The following is a 21,916-nucleotide window of genomic DNA, read 5'->3' on the forward strand; positions in this document are numbered from 1 at the left end:
GTTTTCTATTTCTGTTGATGGCTCTCGTTTACCTACGTCAGAGGAGGGCGGGCCCAGGAAGAAAGAAGGGATGTCTGAGGCCTTCTGACTCGCCGATCAGCTGTTCTTGCCCGTGCAGCAGAGGTGAGAGGCGCTGCACGGGCCGGTAAGGCAAAGGGGGGGGGGTCGTTGGAGGAGGGGAGCGGCAGCCACGACCAAAGGGGGGCGGCGGGGGTGGGGCACGGGACCGGAGCATGGCGGGAGGCAGAGCTAGTGTGGGAGAAGACACAGGAAGGGAGGAGGGCCGGCCCGGGGCTGCTAAAATTTGAGGTTTTTTGTGCGGGGGGGGGGGGGGGGGAACAGCGACCTCGGGCGGGGGTGGGGGGGGCAAGGACGGCCATACAGGACGCTCCTCACGAGCACCTTTGCCCCCTCCCGACTTTTTTTTTTTTTCTTTTGGTGCTGAGGGAGAGGGGAGCAGCAGCGACCTGGGGCGTCAATAAAGGACGCCCCTGACGCGCGTTTTCGCCCCCCTAGTTATTTTTTTTAATACATTTCACTTTTAAACTTGTAGCTGACAGCCCTAACGAGAGGTACAGACCTCTCGTTAGATTTCCTGCCTTTTTCCTGCGTAAAGGCAATCGGAAAAGGTTAGTGCATCTCGTTTCTATGGGGTTTTTACACTAATTGCTCATCTCCATTCCGTTTTCGTTAGCTGCAAGCTTCCACAGTAAAAGCCCTTTGATGCATGCAACGGATCAAAATTTCCTCGTTGGAGGGTCATTAAAGGCTCATTAAGCTTTAGTGCATCTGCCTCAAAGTCAGCAGTGCACACTGCACCACCCTACCCAAAGCAAACACCACCGTTGCAAAGGCCGTGAAGGAAACAACACCACTCCCTTATCAAGGCCCTCCCTGATGATGTCACACTCCCTAGACCCAGGCAACAGCAAACTGACCCAGAGAGCACACTGAAACCCAGAGGCCCAACCCACACCAATGCAACACCGTGAAGCACTTGAAGCCAGTACACCCAAAGAGAGTTAGAGCTAACTCTGTCCACACGCACAGCTGTAGTAAAGTGAAACAATTAGCCCCATGCTGCTGGAAGCTGCCAGCACAGAGAGACAGAGCCAGCTCAGAAAGGGCAGACAAAAGAAACAGAAGCCAGCTAAGAAGCTGACCCACAGGAAAGAGGTAAGTTTGAGAGGGGTTCTGACCCCAATCATAACAGGGGGAAGTTATCAAGCTGCATTAGGACTTTGGGTTGCATTATTTGCCCCTTAATGCACTTAGGGCCCCTTTTACCAAGCTGTGGCAAAAGGGGGTCAACGCTGGCGTCTGCCTGTGTTTTACACACACACTGAGGCCCCCTTTTAACCACAGCTGGTAAAAGGGAAGTCTTGCGTTCCTACAGGAAATGGCCAGGCGGCAAGTGAAGAACTTGCCGCGCAGCCATTTGGGGGGGGGGGGGGGGGGCTTTTACCGCCACCCAGGAGCTAAAAACATTAGCGAGCCTTTGTAAACAGGGCCCTAAGAGATCACATCACCCCACTGCAGCAACGATACCCAATAACAGCAAGGATTAAATTTAAAATCTTTATCCTAGAATGTCATGCCTTTTGCACAGCTATTTACACTCAAAGCTTATCCCTTATAATCCCATCCATTCTCTCATCTCAGGCAAACCTCGCTGTTGTCCTGTCACACATTAGATATCTCATGACATATGCCTTTTAATTATGTAGCTCCTCTCTTTTGGAATTCATTTTCAACAGACATTAGGCAGGAAAGCTCGCATAAGAAATTTAAACTAGGAGTTAGGTTTTGATAAATGTCAGATTGGGAAGATCATGGGCAGTGTTCCCCCGATATTCGGCACTATTTAACCGGTCAGAATGGCTGCTGACTGGTTAAATAGTGTTTAACCGACTATCTGCCGATATTCAGCAGAGGATAACCAGTTATCCCACGCTTAATAGCCCCAGTTAGCGGCTAGCTGGTTATATCAGTTGATATAACCAGCTATCCACCGATTTTTTTTTTTTTTTTATTATTTTATTTATTCATTTATATAATTAACACAAGCATAAAACTTGTTACATGTAATTCAGAGCACAAAGAAATAAAGAAATATATATACATATATACCAACATCATAGTATATCTCCATAACAAAAAAGGAAAAGTTGTTATCTATTTCTTTGTCTCTTCCTTAGACCACAAATCTGTTTAAGAGGGGGTGTAAAAGTAAAGATCAGGAAAAATCTAAATTTAAAAAAGAAGAAAAAGGTACTAAAGTAAGACATGGCTGCCTCTCCACCAACATAACTTTGAAATTTGCCCTTCAGATGTTATGTCTTTACTACTCTTTTCAGGTCTATGAAAGATTTCAATTGTTCTGGCATAAAGAAAACATATTTAAGTCCTAAATATTTAACAATACATTTACATGGGTAAGCTAATAAAAATGTAGCACCCAGTAACCGTGTCTCCTCTCTTAAATCCAAAAATTTTTTCCTTCTATCCTGTGTGACTTTGGTAACATCCGGAAATATCCATATCTTCTGGCCACAAAATGTTTGATGCATATTTTTAAAGTAAAGTTTCATTACCGCATTTAAATCTTGTTCAAACACATATGAGACCAAAAGTGTAGCCCTATTTGTTACTTCGGATAGAGAGTCCTCCAAAATTAAAGAAATATCTTTCAATTCATCAGGATTTCCATAATCCAGAGCCGCATGGTTCTCTTCCTGGAATTTTTTAGGAAGATAATATATTTTGTTCACAGGGGGAAGGTTTTGAGGTAACATTTTCAAATTTTCAGTCAAATATTTTTTAAAGAGTTCCAGAGGAAGAATTCCAATTGGTCTAGGAAAATTTAATATTCTCATATTCAGTCTCCTGTTATAATTTTCTATTTGTTCGATCTTTTGTCTAATGTTCAAATTATCTTTAATTATCACAGACATATTTTCTTGCATTTTAGATATATCTTTTTGAGACATCCGTACCTGATCGTTGAATTCTTCCTTTAAATTATCTATTGATTTAGAGAGTTGATCCACAGTTACAATTAAGTTTGCTGTTTGTTGAGTAGATTTAGTTACGATATCTTTCAGACCTTCCATAGCCTGCCAAAGAGCTTCGAGAGTAACCACCGTAGGAGGCATCGGGATTTCCACCCTACCTCCTGTCCCTCCTGCCTTTGATTCCGGGAGGAAACCTCCTCCGCTGAGACCAAGTTCTCCGCCTTCCGGGTCTTGATTAACAGCTTTACCTTCCCGTAGTAAGGCAGGGCACGGTGGGTTGTCGGGCGCTGGAGGAGAGAGTGTTATATTGTTTTCCTGAGGTGTCGGGTTTCCTGCCCCGACATCTAGCAGAAATTCAACTCCAGGCTGATTTGGTGGCTGCCTCAGAGCGAAGCTGTCGATTGTAAGTTGCTTCGGGGAAGATGTCGAGGTGGTGGAGGGTTTACCCCTAACATTCCCCTTTCTTTTTGTATGCGGCATAGCAGGTAAGAGGAAAAACTTTTCAACAAACGCTCGATCAGTCTCTGCGTCTTCAGCTCAACGGCGCCATCTTGTCACGCCCCCACCATTGGAGTCCCATATCCACCGATTTTTAAACCGGGTTTCGTGGCCAAAAATCTGGTATATGTTTTTCCGGTTTAAAGATAACCGGCTAAGTCTGAATATTGACTGAGCCGGTTATCTTTAAACCGGCCAAACATATACCGGATATTCAATGCCGGTCACCTAAACAGCCATTGAATATCCAGGCTCAGCAGTCTAACTCCCACGGTCTGAATATCGGCCCCTGTGTTTATGGGCAGGTTTTGTAGAGCTGAGTCCCTCAATGAAGTTTTGTTTTTATGTGGTATTATTTGGTACATTTTACTGCAAGCTGCTTGGTTTCAGGCGGGGTAAAAGTTTTAAAAATAAATAAAACCTTGGGCTTTTTCAAAAAATTTGTGAAGAACTTTTAATCTGACAGAAATCCGTAGAAGCGGAGAACTCTACAATCCCAAGAGGATGCATGAACAGGAAATTTCTGTTGGACCCTCTTCTCGGAACTTTTAATCTGAGCCATCATTGCTATCCTTTCTGGAGCTGCATCCCAATTCTTTACTTATTCTTAACACTTACCCCCCTGTTTACTAAGCCATACTAACAGCTGCCATGTGCTAATGCTGACACAGCCCATTCACTTTCAATGGGCTGTGGCAGAATTTCTGCACAGCTTAGTAAACGGGGGGGGGGGGGGGGGTTAAGCTTTACCTTATGTTTTCTCAGTTATATGTAAAGTTTTTGGATTGAAAATTGTTGCGTTATTACTCCCTCTTCCCTTTCTGGTTGTATTTCTACATGTTTTTATTGTGACACTGACTGTTTGATATCCATTTGTTATACATTGTAAGCTGCTCTGCTCTATGAACTGTGATGAGCAGTATACCAAATCTTCTGAAAGAAATACATCTGAAATCAATCTGCAGCACAAAGCCAAGCCATGGCACGCCATGGAGCCTCTACAAAGGAAACCCACCAAATTGCTGAACCTATTAATGATTTGGGGTGGGGGCATTGCTAGGAATTTTAAACAGGGGATGAGTCTCATGCTGCACCTCCCTCCTGCCACTCCACTTCTCCGCCCCCCATACCTTAAAATCACCTCCAGTCTTGCTCTACTCTTCAGACAACAGAAAGTTGCATCAGAAAGGACAGGAAGTTGCATCAGAAGGGACAGGACAGTTCAGAGAGAAAGACCTGGTGCAGTCCACAGGCAGCCTATGAGTGCCACTGATGCTGCCCGGGCAAAGTCTGGAGGCGATTTTAAGGCATGGGAGGGGGGGAGGTGGAATTGTGAGAGTTTTGCAAGGCTGGGAAGAGAAGGGAGAGATGTGGCTGGAAGGAGAAGAGAGGGACTGACGGGGTGCATATGCAACACACGCACCTTAAATGGATAGGCAACGGGGGGGGGGGGGGGGGGGGGGGGAAGAGCTATTGGATCATTAACATTTTTAAAAGGCAGTTCTATAAGCTAGGGCCTAAGTTTGGATGCCAATAGTTTGCCTAGTTTATAGAACAGTAGCACGTCCGCATCTGAGTTCCATGCGTAAGTGCTAGGTGCTGTTCTATTAACAGTGAGGCTAGATCACTGGGCATGCAATGGGCAAAGCACAGGTGTGTCACCAAGGAATGCACAACTTATACAATCCTATACTATTGCATGGCACACTTAGGCGTGCTCACTCCAGCCACTGACCTGCTATAAGTAGGTGCACCAGTATTCTATAATCACCGAGGCACGCCCTTAGGCTGTTGGTGCTTCTGGCGCCTAAAATGAGGAGCCAATTTCACACCTCTCCCGCTGCGGCTGCAGGCACTCTTCCCTTTCTTCCCATTTCTCCCCCTTCCCTGTTGCCCTTTTGTATGTTCTCTTTTCCTTAATGGCTCTCTGCTCATTACGTCCTCTTCCCACCTCTCCCGGTCGGAGATGTTGTTGTGTGGACGATATTACCCTCTTTTCTGCAATCATTGTAGCTCCTTTCTCTCTTTGCCCTAGTCTGTACACCGCCTTGTCCTGCAAATCAGTTAAGGCACTATAGTAGAAATAAACATAAACCTTACCCTCCTGGACCTGCTAAATTCTGGACAACCAATTTTGTGACTCCTAAGATTGAGTTGTTCACAGATGACCCAGTCTATGGTTTGACTACACCAGATGGGTGTCTGAGCTATTTCCCATCACACTCAAGAACTAGCTATACATTATTACATATTTTTGAGCACAGGTCAGTTTAGACTCCTCCCATTTTCTGGAACACACTTCTGTTTTCCTTTGGTCACTTTTATTCTAACCAGACAGCCATGGCTCAGCTCCACACATTTGAGCCTCTGAAATACTGTCTGTTTTGCTGGACCTGCTGGCCTATGTACTTTCAGAGCCCAGCTATAACTCCAACATGTGTTCTGAGGCCAGACACAAAGCACTGTGGTAATAACTCATACCAGGTCAGGGGCGCTTATCAACAATGTATTTAAGAAGCGGCATGGCAAAACATTTTCCTTTTAAAGGTGAAAGTCTGATGCACTCTCAGTTTAGATTCAGAGTTTAAAGAAATCCATGTGATTCTCCTTCTCGTCCTGCCCCACTCAGAGGTAAGGCTCATCCTTTGACAATTCCCACTTGGGTGGAGGCATCCCTGGAGTAACGTGCTTTTTTGTTGAAGTGGCTGCAGCAGTTTCCGAGCTGGTAAGAAAGTAAAAGACGAGAGAAACAGTGTTAGCACAGCTGACAGCAAGAAACTTGGAATATGACAGCAGATAACAGTTCAGCTGTCCATTTTCTCTTTCTAGTGCAACATTACAGGTTCTGCATAATTTCTGGCTCTTCCCACTGCTAAGGATCCTGTGTTTTATTGCAGGATTTCTGGAATCCCCATTACTATTTTGGCCTCCACTACCTCCCATGGTAGGTCTTGTTATCGGAATGTATGTTTAAGATTTCCGCTTGTATAATAAACTCTCTCTCCCCATAATATTTATTTGGATTTTGCTCACACTTTTTTAGTAGCAGCTCCAGGTGAGTTACATTCAAGGGTGCTTGATATTTTCCTGTCCCTGAAGGACTTTACAATATAATTTTCTACTTCAGGAGGCAATGGGGAGTTAAGTGACTTGCCCAGGATCACAAGAGGCAGTACAGGGATTTGAACCAGGAACCCCTGGATATCAAGCACAGTGCTCTAACCACTAGGCCAGTGGTTCTCAAACCTGGTCCTGGAGGCACCCCAGCCAATCAAGTTTTCAGGATATCTGCAGTGAATATTCATGAGAGAGATTTGCATGAACTGCCTCCACTGCATGCAAATCTCTTTCATGAATACTCGTTGTGGATATCCTGTAAACCCAACTGTACATTCTTCCTACCCTTGCAGATTTGAATAGAGGTCTTCCTTTCATGTCACTTATCGAAGTCACCTAATCCAATGGCTCAAGCCCCAAATGTAAACAGCCCCCTCCCCAGATTTAATGAATTTATTCCAAGGTGCATCCTGTGATTTGGTTCTGCTTTGGCAGAACAGAAAAAAAAAAAAAAAAAAAAAAGACTACAATAGCTAGCTGTCCCTATCTGCATCAACTCACACCACGGAACCATGATCTCCCTGAAGATCCAGTATGATCACACCCCTGGGTGTACAGCTGGGGTACTGTCTGACGCTGGAATAAAAAATGGTTATAAGTGCATGGATAAGTGGTGTTTTTAGAAGGGAAAGTATGTATGTATTTTCCCTTTCTAAAATTACTTTTTAGATCTTCACAGGCTGCATCCACTCATACCCAGTTCTAAAATTAACTTCTATGACACTTAACCCAAAATGCTGGAAGAATAAAATGTTATTCCTAGCCAAGAGCTACCTTGGATGAGCTCCCCAAGGTTCACCAGACAATCCATACTGTACTTGCTTTGGAATAGACATGAGAGTATCTCACACGGAGAAATCCCTAACGTGCTTACAAGTTCTTCAAAACAGGACAGCCAATTAGTTTTTAATGCTAATTGTTCTGATAGGGCACGCCCAGATCTTATTAAGCTTCATTGGCTACCTATACGTGTGCATTGCTTCTTTAAAAATTGTACGATGGTATTTAGAGCTCTTGATGTTACATGTGTAAGCCTCTCCTTCCTCTTCTCTCTGTAAGAAATTCTTGTACTAAGAAGATTTTGTTATTACATTTTCTATCATTGATCGATGTTCATTTAAAAAAATAATTTACCAATTCTTTTTCATTTCAGGCTGTACAATACTGGAAATCGTTACCCCCTGTAATACACACAGAACTTTCTTATATTCGTTTTAGAAGATTGTTAAAGACTTTCCTGTTTAACAAATTTTTATCTTAATTTTTAATTTTATGTTCTTATTTTTTATTACTTTGTAATTTGAGAACTATATTGTTCTCCTATTCTTAATTCATTTGTAATCTGCACTAGACTTTTTGATAATGTAGCGGACCAAAGATATTGTATGGTACACATATGCCTGAATTCTATACATGGCGCCAAAAAAAGCGCCATTCTATAAAACACGCTTAAAGTTTGTGTGGTTTGGTTTATAGAATAGCGCTTACGCCTGGGAATTGTGCCTAACTTTAGGTGCGGCCATTTGCACCAACTGAAACATGATGCAAATGTTCACGCCTAATTTAGGCGCATATTCTCCTTATCCTATAATTACATGCGTAATTTTTTAGAACACTCCCATTCTGCCCATGACCCTCCCATTTCTGTGCCCCCTTTTTGAACCAGCGCCTAAATTTATGCATGCATATTTCAATTAAATCTAATTAGTGCCAATAATTGCTTAAGTCAATTATCAACACTAATTAGCTTGTTATTCAATTAAATTGGGCATGCAAATTGGACGCATGACCAAATTTGCATATGCATTTTTTAGCGACTTTTAAAGAATTTGGAGGATAACACCAGCCTCTGCAATAATATCCTCTTTATTTAAAATATTAGTTTGCTAAGTATGAGTAAAATCTTCCGTTTCTCCAGGCTTCTGCCATTTATACACCACTAGTTCTACAGCTAACGCTTTCTGTCTGATCTTCATAAGCTCCCTGCTTCTCCGGTGGCACCCTGCTCTTTCTGAAGCAGGCCCATCCTTCATCCTATCTTTAATTTGAAATTATGTATTACTCAAGTGAAATAACACTGCGGTTTGACCCTTACCTGGCAGATGGGGCTCCAGAAGCGAGAGCTTTCTGTGGTGACATTACAATGATGGGAGGGGATGACTCCCGCCGGCCATCACGCGTACAATAATAATTAAATGCAAACTTGTGACTGGGACCCACAGGAAGCTTAGGTGGAGGCTGAGTCCTAAACAAGCAATGATACAATGGTACGAATTGAAATGAGTAAAGCAGATAAAACTCTTGAGTGCAAGACTAACTCTTCAACAAATATTCAGCTGCAGTTTAAGTTGGATTGCTCAACTTTCCGAATCTCAGCTCAAGATTAATAACATTCAGATATAGTAGGTATTTCCCTTCCTGACAGGCCTTAAAATCTAAGTTGTCCCCAAAGCAATGGAAGGGAAAGTGACTTGCCCACAGACCAGCGAATCATCTTTAAAACTTCTCACACTTATTTTCGGGGCTTTTAGACATTGAATTCCTATCTGGTTCCTTGAAGGTAAAATTATGTATAATCATACCTGATAATTTTCTTTCCATTAATCATAGCTGATCAATTCATAGACTGGTGGGTTGTGTCCATCTACCAGCAGGTGGAGATAGAGAGCAAACTTTTGCCTCCCTATATGTGGTCATGTGCTGCCGGAAACTCCTCAGTATGTCGATATCAAAGCTCCATCCGCAGGACTCAGCACTTAGAGAATTACACCCACGAAGGGACACTCTGCCCAGCTCACCACCGCCGAAACGGGGGAGGGGAATTAACCCAGCTCATCCCCACACAAGTGGGGGAGGGGAATCCGTCCAGCTCATCCCCGCGGAGCGGGGGAGGGACACCACACCCGCCGATGCGGGGGGATCTGGCTTATCCTGCAACCGCAACCGCGGGAGGAGCTGACTGACCCTAACACCGCCGAAGCGGGAGGGGTACAAAACTGCCCTACAGCCGCACGAAGCGGGAGGGAGTGCCGGCAGAATTTTAAGTCTCAATCCAGCCCCGTAAAACGGAGGGGAGAGGAATGCAGCAGCTCACTGTAACACAAACTCGTCTTAACTCTTGAAGAATCCAAGTGAAAAAACTTGAACACGAAGTCTTTCTGAAGTAACTGAAGACTGAACTTGAACCTGAAATGCAACCAGAATAAAAACAGTACAGATATCTGGGAGGGGCTATGGATTGATCAGCTATGATTAATGGAAAGAAAATTATCAGGTATGATTATACATAATTTTACCTTCCATATCATCAAGCTGATCAATCCATAGACTGGTGGGATGTACCGAAGCAGTACTCACCCAGGGCGGGACATAGAAATCCCTGACCTCAACACTGAAGCTCCAAACCGGGCCTCCGCCCGAGCAGCCACAGTCAAGCGGTAATGCTTGGAGAATGTATGGGCCGAAGCCCAAGTTGCCGCCTTGCATATCTCTTCCAAGGAGACGGAACCGGCCTCTGCCATCGAGGCCGCCTGAGCTCTTGTGGAGTGAGCCTTCAGCTGGATAGGCGGCACCTTCCCCGCGGCCACATAAGCCGCTGCAATGGCTTCCTTGACCCATCTTGCCACTGTAGGCTTAGCAGCCTGCAGACCCCTACGAGGACCTGCATACAGGACAAACAGATGATCCGATTTCCGGAAATCATTGGTCACTTCCAAGTATCTGATGATGACTCGTCTCACATCCAGATATTTAAGAGCAGAGTACTCCTCTGGGTAGTCCTCCCTACGAAAGGAAGGGAGACAGAGCTGCTGATTCACATGGAAGCGAGAAACAATCTTGGGCAGAAAGGAAGGCACTGTGCGAATAGTCACTCCTGCCTCAGTGAACTGCAGAAAAGGCTCTCGACATGAGAGCGCCTGGAGCTCGGAAACTCTTCTGGCTGAAGTGATAGCCACCAAAAAGACTGCTTTCAACGTCAGGTCTTTCAGAGATGCCCTTGACAAGGGTTCAAACGGCGGCTTCTGCAATGCTCTTAGCACCAGGTTGAGATTCCACGCAGGCACCACTGAGTGCAGAGGAGGGCGCAGGTGATTAACTCCCTTGAGAAAGCGCACCACATCTGGCTGCGAAGCCAGGGAAGCACCCTTCAGGCGGCCCCTGAAGCAAGCCAGAGCCGCTACCTGCACTTTAAGGGAACTGAGCGACAGGCCTTTGTCCAGACCTTCTTGCAGGAACGCCAACACTGAAGAAATTGGAGCAGTGAAAGGAGAAAGTGAGCCTGCTTCACACCACGCTGCAAAGATACGCCAAACCCTGGCGTAAGCAGTAGAAGTAGAGCGCTTCCTCGCTCTCAGCATAGTGGCGATGACCTTGTCTGAGAAGCCCTTCTTCCTCAGACGCTGCCGCTCAATAGCCAGGCCGTAAGACCAAAGGGGGAGGGATCCTCCATCACCACGGGACCCTGATGTAACAGGCCCTGCTCCACTGGCAGCCGCAGAGGATCGTCGACTGAGAGCCTGATCAAGTCCGCATACCAGGGACGTCTGGGCCAATCCGGACCCACCAGGATTACCCTGCCGGGATGCTTTGCCACCCGGTCTAGCACCCTGCCCAACATGGGCCAGGGCGGGAACACATAGAGAAGCTCTTGTGTCGGCCACTGTTGGAGAAGAGCATCTACTCCCAGGGATCGAGGGTCCCGTCCTCTGCTGAAAAAGCGCGGCACTTGGCAATTGGCCGATGACGCCATCAGATCTAGGCTCGGCTGGCCCAGCGCTTCGTGATGTCCAAGAACGCCTGAGCAGATAGCTGCCACTCTCCGGGCTCCAAGGTATGGCGACTGAGAAAGTCCGCCTTGACATTCATGACTCCGGCAATGTGGGCCGCTGACAGCTGTTCCAGGTTCGCTTCTGCCCACTGGCATAGACTCATAGCCTCCTTGGCTAGAGGGGCGCTCTTGGTACCTCCCTGGCGGTGACATAGGCCACAGCTGTGGCATTGTCCGACAGGACCCGTACAGGCTTCAACACCAGTACCGGGATGAACTCCAAAAGCGCCAACCGAATGGCTCTGAGTTCCAGGAGGTTGATAGACCACTTTGACTCTGCAGGAGACCAGAGCCCCTGCGCTGTCCTTCCCAAACAGTGGGCTCCCCAGCCCGACAAAGAGGCGTCCGTCGTGACGACAATCCACTCTGGGGTCACCAGAGGCATTCCCGCAGACAACTTGTCTGTCTGCATCCACCAGCTCAGCGCCTTGCGCACTGCTGGATCCAAGGGAAGGCGCACAGCATAATCCTCCGACATCGGAGTCCAGCGCTGCAGCAGAGAGTGTTGAAGTGGTCTCATATGAGCCCTGGCCCAGGGCACTACTTCCATCGTGGCCGTCATAGAGCCCAACAGCTGCACATAGTCCCAAGCCCGAAGAGGAGAGGCTACTAGGAACTGGTCCACCTGAGCCTGAAGTTTGACAATCCGATTGTCTGGCAGGAACACTCTGCCCACTTGGGTGTCGAATCGAACTCCCAGATACTCCAGGGACTGAGTCGGGCGCAGCTGGCTCTTCTCCCAGTTGATGATCCATCCCAGGGAGCTCAAAAGAGCAACTACCCCGGTCCACAGCTTTGCCGCACTCTGCATAAGAGGGGGCTCGGATCAACCAGTCGTCCAGATAAGGATGGACTTGTACTCCTTCCTTTCGCAGGAAGGCCGCTATGACCACCATTACTTTGGAAAAGGTCCGCGGAGCAGTAGCCAACCCGAAAGGGAGGGCTCTGAACTGGAAGTGTCGGCCCAGGACTGCAAAACGCAGAAAGCGTTGATGAGGAGGCCAGATGGGAATATGCAAGTATGCTTCCTTGATGTCCAAGGATGCCAGGTACTCCCCTGCCTTCACTGCCGCTATAACAGAGCGGAGAGTCTCCATGCGAAAGTGCCGCACTTTCAAGGCCCGATTGACCCCTTTGAGGTCGAGGATAGGCCGGACAGAACCTCCTTTCTTTGGTACCACAAAGTAAATGGAGTAACGCCCCTTGCCAAGCTGACTTTCTGGCACCGGAACGACCGCACCCAGGCGGATCAGATTGTCCAAAGTCTGCTGCACGACCACAGCTTTGACCGGAGACTTGCAGGGAGAGAGTACAAACCCGTCTCTTAAGGGTCGGCAGAACTCTAGCTTGTAGCCGTCTCTGATGACTTCCAGCACCCAAGCGTCTGAAGTTATTGTGGTCCACTCGCCCAGAAACGAGGACAGCCGTCCTCCAATCTGCACTGGGGCGTGGACCAAGACCCCGTCATTGGGTACGAGACCCTGGGGGAGGACCGGAGGGAGCACCTCCGGGACGGCGGTCTCTGCGAAAGGAATGCTGCTTGGGGGAGAAATTCCTCTTAAAGGAAGAGGGGGCAGAAGAACCCGACCTGCCCGGGCGGTACCGACGGGCTTCCTGAAAACCGTCCTCTGGAGGGTACCGGGACGAGCACTAGCCCGAGCCCTGACCTCTGGTAACTTCTTGCCCTTAGACGTGCCGAGATCGGTCCCGATTTTGTCCAGCTCGACCCCAAAGAGCAGCTTGCCTTTAAAAGGCAATCTAGCCAGGCGGGATTTAGAGGCGTGGTCAGCAGACCAATGTTTCAGCCAAAGCCACCGCCGCGCAGAGACTGTCTGAGCCATGCCTTTAGCTGAGGCTCTCAAGACATCATACAGCAAGTCTGCCAAATAGGCTAAGCCCGATTCCAGGGCCGGCCAATCAGCCCTCAAGGAATGATCCGAGGGGGAAGCCCGCTGCACCATAGTCAGGCACGCCCTGGCCACATAGGAGCCGCAAACTGAGGCCTGCAAACTTAAAGCAGCCGCCTCAAAGGACGACCTTAAGGCCGCCTCCAATCTTCTGTCTTGGGCGTCCTTTAGGGCCGTGCCACCTTCCACCGGCAACGCCGTTTTCCTTAGTCACCGCAGTGATTAAAGAATCCACGGTAGGCCACAGATAGGCCTCACGCTCACTCACAGCCAAAGGATAGAGGCGGGACATAGCCCTAGCCACTTTAAGGCTCGCTTCTGGGGCATCCCATTGAGCCGAAATTAAGGTGTGCATGGCATCATGCACGTGGAAGGTTCTAGGCGGGCGCTTCGTCCCCAGCATAATGGCAGAGCCAACAGGGGCTGAGGGAGAGACGTCCTCCGGAGAGGAAATCTTCAAAGTGTCCATGGCCTGTAACAACAGGTTGGGCAAATCCTCTGGGCTAAAAAGCCGCGCTGCAGAGGGGTCATCCGCTCCAACCGAGCGGGGATCCGTCTCCTCCAAGGAATCCGCAAAGGACCGTTGGGAGACCTCAGACACGCTGCCCTCATCTACATCGGAGGAGACAAATTCCTCCAAGGCCTGGGAATCAACCCGAGGGCGTTTGCCTCTGGGAACCTCAACCTCTTTACCAGACGAGGGAGCAGGGGCAGCGTTGTGCATGAGGAAGGCCTGATGCAGCAGCAAAACAAACTCGGGGGAGAAACCCCCCAGACTGTGCACTTCCGCAGCCTGGGCAACAGCCCTAGACGCACTCTCAACCGGCGCTCGAAATAGCGGGGGAGAGACCTGCTGCGCATCCAAAATGGCGTCCGGCGCGAAACTCCGCGAAGGAGCCGCGCGGGAAGAACGGCTCTTAACATTAGCCGGTTTTGTGCCGTCGCCCAAATTAAGGGCGTTCATGGCATTAATGTCTCCAACCTCAAGGGCGGCCCCCGAAGAAGCCGTCCGAGCCGCGTGGCCGGCCAAGATGGCGGAGGCGAGGAGCGGGGGATGGGCGTTTATGGCGGGAAAAAACCGCCACGCCGGAGGAAGGACCGGGACATTCATCGGTCACTAAACTGTCACCCATCAAGGGCGAATCAGGCTGTAAAACCCCCGCATCCCCTCTAGAAGCGCTCCAGCGATCCGGGGAGCGACCCTTTGCGCCCTCGCCCTCCGACGCCATATGCCACGAGGAGAAGAATCGGGGAACCCCCTGCCCGCTATAAAAAGGTAAAATTACCTGCTTGCCGCTCCGAGCTGTAACGAACTGGTGTCCCAGTGAGTAGCTGCAATGAACGTTTAAATAAACGTCAAAATAAACGCCTTTAAAGACGTTTAAAATTTTTTTTTTTTTTTTTTTTTTTTTTAAACGGAGCCAGCGGGAGGGGGGAGGAAAAGGAGGGACCTGGCACCACCAGGTTTGCACTTGCTCAAAAGAGCCCTCAACCCCAGGCCTCAACAAAACCTAAGGATTAGGCTTGGAGGCCTAGCCAGAGCTGCTGCTGTGTGTGACCACCACCTGCTGAGATAGAGAACATACTGAGGAGTTTCCGGCAGCACATGACCACATATAGGGAGGCAAAAGTTTGCTCTCTATCTCCACCTGCTGGTAGATGGACACAACCCACCAGTCTATGGATTGATCAGCTTGATGATATGGAATATTCCCTATTCCCTGGTTCGTTTACTTTGCTCCAACAATGATTTCCGCCTAGTTCTTCCGGGCCCAAAATCTGCCCAACTCAAATCCACCCATCGCCGTGCTTTCTTCTTCACTGCCTCATTCTTCTGGAACTCTCTCCCCCTCTCTATCAGGGCTGAACCAACTTTCAAAAATTTAAAGGCTGCAATAAAAACTTGGCTCCAACATCAAGCTTACAATATGACCACCTGAAGTTGGATGCACTCGCATGATTATCACTGACTTCCTACTTCCTGGCTACTCCCCCCCCCCCCCCCCCCCCCCCCCCCCCCACTTTACCCCTCTTTATGTGCTCCTTTTATCCTTTGTTTACATAGTATGAATGCCAGGTTTTCTTTACTCATATGGAACGAATGTTGAACATCTTTCCTATCTTATATTGGAGTTCCTTTTCCACTCCGTTTTTGATTTTATATTATTTTATGCACACCGTCAGGTCTGCCAGTAGTTTGAGCGGTATATTAAATTTTAATAAAATATGACAAGAAGCGGCAGTAGGAGAAGCAGGACTTGAACCCTTTGTTCTCTGGTACTCAGATCACTGCTCTGATCCCTAGACTTCTCCTGCACTCCAGTATGACAGATTGTAGTGGGATGCACTGTGACACAACAGACTTAAGGTTCAGGTCTGCTCTCCACTGAGGCTGGCTAGGATTTGGCTCACTAAGGAACCGGGCAGGTGACTGTCCTCTTCTGGTTATGAAGAGCAGTGGTGCTGTGTGTCTTTCTGTCTCAATCATTTTTAAATACAGATGGCATTTTAAGAAGATTCTTATACCACTATCTTTTGTTCTTTTTATCCTTAGGTGGATTGTCTGTCCAATTTACACTTTTAAATTTTGCACATGAAGCACACACTCACTGTGTGCCGAAACATGTTGGGCTGATGGACTATTATGTAAAATGTTTTGACTCAATATTTCCACTTTTTACAAGGTTGTCTTTGATTAATTTAAGGATTTTAAATGAACTGCTACTGGCTCAATATCTGCTGCTCTGTGTTTTTGGACCCTTGTTTATTCTTAGCTCTTAGCTCTAAGTCCCTGCCAGGTCCTGTTTGGATTACTCTGATCCTTGCTTGTGCTTTGATTCTCTTTTTGACAGCACAGGGTTGAATGAAGCATCTGAATCCAGGGTGCTTGGGAGCTACTCTCTGATCCCTGCTGGGCCCTATCAGAGTGTCTTAAGTTGCTCTTAAGAAAAATTCTTGTGCTGACGGACACAGAACTGTAAAGCTAAAGGTCTGGGAATGCAATGAACCATTATGACCTCCTTTAAGGCTCTGATGAAGTTATGGAAACTTTGCACAGAATAAACCTTTCTGTAGCTATTCTACAAAAATAACAGAAAAGTCAGTGTGTAATTTCACAGATAATCTTTTTTTTTTTGTTACATTTGTACCCCGCACTTTCCCACTCATGACAGGCTCAATGCGGCTTACATGGGGCAATGGAGAGTTAAGTGACTTGCCCAGAGTCACAAGGAGCTGCCTGTGCCTGAAGTGGGAATCGAACTCAGTTCTTCAGTACCCCAGGACCAAAGTCCACCACCCTAACCACTAGGCCACTCCTCCACTCCACTTTTAACCTGCAATCTCTACTATAATATATTGCCTTTACAGTAGGCAAATCTCAGAGATATGAAATACTCAGTCTTCCGTCAAGGACTGAAATGAATTCTTCCAATGTAAAGCTTTTCTTCTAGCCAATATAAGCACAGTACTTGTTTGTTTAAAAGATTTATAGCCTGAGCTATCCACTGTCCTAGACGGGTAACAATAAAACATACATAGCCTAAATAAGATAAAATACAAAATTAAAAAGCTGAATTACATTATTTCAGGGCAGTATTTTCAGAAGAGCTTAGGACTCTTTTTACTAAGCTGTGTCAGGCACTAATGCATCTTAAAAAGATGAACCATGGGACACATTCATGGGTCCTGCAGCGACTGCTGAATTAGTGCATGCTAATCCAGATGCTAAACATTTTTTGTAATTATGGGGGGGAAGGGGGCGTGTCAGGGGACACTCCTGCGCTAATCAGCACAGATACATTACTGTGCGCTAATTAGCACAAGATTATCACGTGAGCCCTTACCACCTAGCACGAGACCATTAATTTAAAAAATGGAAAAGCGGCCATTTTACTGATGTGGTAAAAACGGCCTTTGAATGGGAAGAACCCACAAAAGGGCACACTAAGGCCAGTTTTTGCCACAGCTTAGTAAAAGGACTCCTTAGAGCCTCCTTATTTCAAGACTTCCGACTCACATGAATAAGAGAACCCTCTTTCTCACTTTTCCACAGAGAGAAAAGGAAAGGGAAAAATAAACCAGTCTAGAGAGTCTTAGGCTCCTATTACTAAGCTGCAGTAAAAAAAAAAAAAAGTGGTCTTTGAGTGTCCTTACGTGAATTTTTTCCCACACGTGGCCTTTTCTATTTTCTGTATTAATGGAAAAGCACTAGCGTTGCCGTTAGCCCGCAGCCAATAAAAAAAAAATTAAGTGTATGTGCTCTTGTTGCTACCTATTTTGTGGGCAGCAAGGGCTCACACGCTATTCCTGCGCTAACCAGTTAGCACACGGTAATATAGCTGCGCTGATTAGCACAGGAATGCCCACTGCCCCAAGTTTATTTAAAATTTCCTATCCCGCCCTATGGGGAACCATCACAGCGACTTACAATCCAACAATAGTATTAAAAAAGAGAGAGTACTAAAAATGAGAAAAAAAAATAACAAAGGAAATGACAAAACAGAAATAATAAATTCAAATAGGAAACAGGGAGTAAAACAAAAGGGAAGCGAAGGCTCTGTAGAAAAATATGATTCTTCGAATTGCAGCATCAATTTCCATAGGCATCTGCAAAAAGATATATTTTAAGAGTGGTTTTGAAGGTAGCAAGAGAGGGTTGGGAGCAAAGAGAATTGGGTAAAGCATTCCAAAGGTGAGGGCCTTGTACTGAGAAGATGGGAATGTCTTGTACGTTTCAAGGGTGATCAGACGGTAAAACGAGATGACAAGCAAATTCTGAGAAGAGGATCTAAGAGTAAGAGCTGGACTGTAAGGAAAGGAGGTTCGCTGGAGGACAGTGTCTTAAAGACAAGCTGTAAAAGCTTGTAGGTTATACGATGGGTTATGGTAACCAGTGTGCTTCTTTCAGATGGGTAATAATATGATCATATTTCCTAACATTGCAGATTAGACGATTTTATCGAGTGGTTATCGCGTGCACATTTGGCACTTACCACAGGACACCTGAGCGTGTCCCAAGGAACGCCATTTTAAGCTACGTTACGCATGCATCAGTGCTTAACGCAGCTTAGTAAAAGGACTCCTTAATGCATTATATTAAACCTTATGTAAAAATGTAGAGGGTAGCTCAGCGGAGTCCTGATTGTAGTTATTCTCAGGTATAAAAACATTCCTCATATGTAAGATATAGGACCAGGTGTCTCAAAAAGGATTTCCCAGTTTGTATCTAGAGAAAACATGTTCAGTACATCTGACCTCTATACATGGCCATGCAGTAAGATTGTTTTTACTGTGTGGCCGTGTGGGAGGGAGGAGGGAGAGCAGTTAATGCCACCCACTAAGGTGGTGATAAGGACCACCGCGCTAACCAGACAGCGCCGATTACTGCTGGGTAACCCCCGCGCTAGAAAACCAGTTCTGATTTTCTGTAGTGCGGGAAATGGCACACGCTGGGGCTGGAACTCCCGCTGGCACCTGCGTTGGGTTGGCGGTAGCTCCAGATTAGCCAAGCGGTAAGCCCATGTTGAGCTTACCGCCACTTTGTAAAAGGGCCCCTAATGCACTACAGGCAGAAATGTGTGTTGTGGCAATGTGTAAATGGTGTGTGCGGCACCCCTTTCCAAGGCTCCTTTACTAAAGCTTAGCATGTGCTAAAGGCTATGCTGCCCATTTTATACTTATGGGTCATGTAGCACTTAATGCACTCTAATGTCCATTACCACACACTAAGCTTTAGTAAAAGATCCCCTCTATCTCCAACACGTACCCTTCTTGTCTAAAGCTGAACTACAGCATATAACACAGAAGTGAACTTGGGGTTTTCAAGTTTATTTGAGAGAATGCATGTTTACAGTAGTGAAAATCAAAAATACAAGTTACCTCTTAGATATCTCTGTATATCGAAGCTGTAATTTGGCCTGAAGGTTTTGCTGCAAAAAATAAAGACAAGCTACATATTAAAGGAAATAACTGTGGCTTTTGTCCTAGTATATTTTATTCTATAATAGATAACTTGCTTTCAGTAATCCTCCTGTTATAGAAACAGCACAACAGGCACAAGTTGCAACCAAAAACAAGTATACTGCTGAGTCTGTATGCCATTGTGCTACATTAAGCCCTGTGGAGCCGGCACTAATCTGGCAAGTAACCCTGGTTTTCCTCAAAATGCTATTAGCTTGGTAACTCAGAGCAGAGATGCTAAGGGTGAACCACCTCAAAGAGTGAAACTGGAGGTCAACAAGAGATATTTTTCAGATAATGAGTCTATTTTTCATTAGCAAAGCAGTACTATATATAAATCTAAAAAGATTTAAATGTAGTACTGCTTTGCTAATGAAAAAACAAAAAGTTGGTACAAATTGATATTCGCTTTTCTCTGGAGCCTCTGAAAAGATGCAGACACAACAGTAGCAATATGGGTACATTCTCCCAGCTGAAAATAGCTCTCCACTCGGTGGCTAAAAGTAAGCACATCCCCCCCACCCCACCCCACCCACACACAAAATATTCAGCCGGTGGTAGGCAGCGCTTTTGCTGTCCGCCGCCAGATTAAACCAGGACAATCAATGTCGGGGCCATTTTTGGCAACCAGAATTGAACATCCATTTCATTTTTGATTGCAGCAACTTAACTGGTTAAGTCGATATTCAGCGCTAACCAGTTACGTCTCACTGTGGTTTGGAGCCCAGCAGTTTATCAAGAAAAGATCAAGGGTAGAGTAGAAGTAACTGCAGTGGTTCCCAAACCTGATCCTGGAGGCATCCCAGCCAGTCAGGATATCCACAATGAATATTCATGAGAGAGATTTGCATGAAGTGGAGGAGGTGCATTCAAATATCTCTCATATTCATTGTGGATATCCCAAAAACCTGTTGGGGTGCCTCCAGGATCAGGTTTGGGACCACTGAGCTACTACATAATGCACACCACTACTACTACTACTTAACATTTCTAAAGCGCTACCAGGGTTACGCAGCGCTGTACAATTTTAAACGAGGAAGGACAGTCCCTGATCAAAAGAGCTTACAATCTAAAGGACAAGTATGCAGTCAATCAAATGGGGTAGTGTAGGTTTCCTGAATAGAGGTAAGTGGTTATGTGTCAAAAGCTACAGTGAAGAGATGGGCTTTGAGTAAGGATTTGAAGATGGGCAGGGAGGGCGCATGGCATATGGGCTCGGGAAGTTTATTCCAAGCATAGGGTGAGGCGAGGCAGAAGGGGCGGAGTCTGGAGTTGGCGGTGGTGGAGAAGGGTACTGATAGGAGGGATTTGTCCTGTGAGCGAAGGTTACGGGTAGGAACGTATGGGAAGATGAGGGTAGAGAGGTAATGAGGGGCTGCAGATTGAGTGCATTTGTAGGTTAGTAGGAGAAGCTTGAACTGTATACGGTATCTGATCGGGAGCCAGTAAAGTGACTTGAGGAGAGGGGTAATGTGAGTATATCGGTCCATGCGGGAGATAAGACGTGCGGCGGAATTCTGGACGGATTGAAGGGGGGATAGATGGTTAAGTGGGAGGCCAGTGAGTAGTAGGTTGCAACAGTCAAGGCGAGAGGTAAGGAGCGAGTGGATGAGGGTTCGGGTGGTCTGTTCAGAGAGAAACGGGCGAATTTTGCTAATATTGTAGAGAAAAAAGCGACAGGTCTTGGCTGTCAGCTGGATATGGGCAGAGAGGGAGGAGTCGAAGATGACTCCGAGGTTGTGGGCTGATGAGACGGGGTGAATGAGAGTGTTGTCAACAGAAATGGAGAGTGGGGGAAGAGGAGAAGAGGGTTTGGGTGGAAAGACAATGAGCTCAGTCTTTGCCATGTTCAGTTCACCAATCCAGGATTTCATACAACCCCACCCGTCCTACTACAATACCCCTGTGCTCATGCCAGAAAGAGGAAACCACACTACAAACCCCACAATACAATGGGCTAGAAACTCTAAAACCATAGCTTAGCGCACTAGTCAATAGCCTCTCTCTATAATCAGTATCCTAGGAAGCGCCTCTATTTCAGAAAAGCGATCACAACCTCAACACACACCTTATAAACCTTTCTCTCGCTCCAAATCACTTACCCCGGACGCCCAGTTTCGCAGCTTTTGGATAAATTTTGTAGCCGATGCCATTTTTGTTGTCAAGGGCAAGTAAAACCCTGGTGCGCCCTGGGATAGAGGCGGAGCTGAATAAGCAGCCAGTCGCTAGGAAAAGGGTCAAAACGGGTTATGGGCACGTTACGCGGTACCACGTGACTAAAGCTGAGGCTCACTACGACCATTTTTTATTCTGGCAAAGGAAAAAAAAGCTAGAATATCTGCCATAGAAAAGTGAAAAGTTCAGCGACACCTGTGACGCTATAGAAGACCTAGCCTGGCAATTTAATGTATAGTTTATTAATAAATTATAAGATATCGGGAGTCTTTTTTTTTAACCCTTCCCCCAAAAATGGTCGCACTGCAGAGGCTGTAACTTAGTCACGTGCTTGTAGTGGACCCGTAACAAACGAGGACGCTGGACGTCGGCCCGCCCTCTTTCTTACGTAGCGGTATATATATGCCTACGGACCC

At 46.6% G+C, this 21,916-nt stretch overlaps 1 protein-coding gene across 1 annotated transcript; it reads right to left on the minus strand.

Moving 5' to 3' along the window:
* Window positions 1–6,002: 6,002 nt before the first annotated feature.
* LOC115480546 (NADH dehydrogenase [ubiquinone] 1 alpha subcomplex subunit 7-like) lies at window positions 6,003–21,562 on the minus strand. Its single transcript, XM_030219301.1, has 4 exons — window positions 21,428–21,562; window positions 19,245–19,294; window positions 8,725–8,874; window positions 6,003–6,234 (listed from the first exon to the last, which is right to left on the minus strand). The coding sequence occupies exons 1-4, from the start codon at window positions 21,476–21,478 to the stop codon at window positions 6,138–6,140; spliced, it is 348 nt and encodes a 115-aa protein (XP_030075161.1). The 5' UTR covers window positions 21,479–21,562; the 3' UTR covers window positions 6,003–6,137.
* Window positions 21,563–21,916: the final 354 nt, after the last annotated feature.

Source organism: Microcaecilia unicolor, chromosome 11 (genome assembly GCF_901765095.1).
Source record: "Microcaecilia unicolor chromosome 11, aMicUni1.1, whole genome shotgun sequence".
NCBI lineage: Eukaryota > Metazoa > Chordata > Amphibia > Gymnophiona > Siphonopidae > Microcaecilia > Microcaecilia unicolor.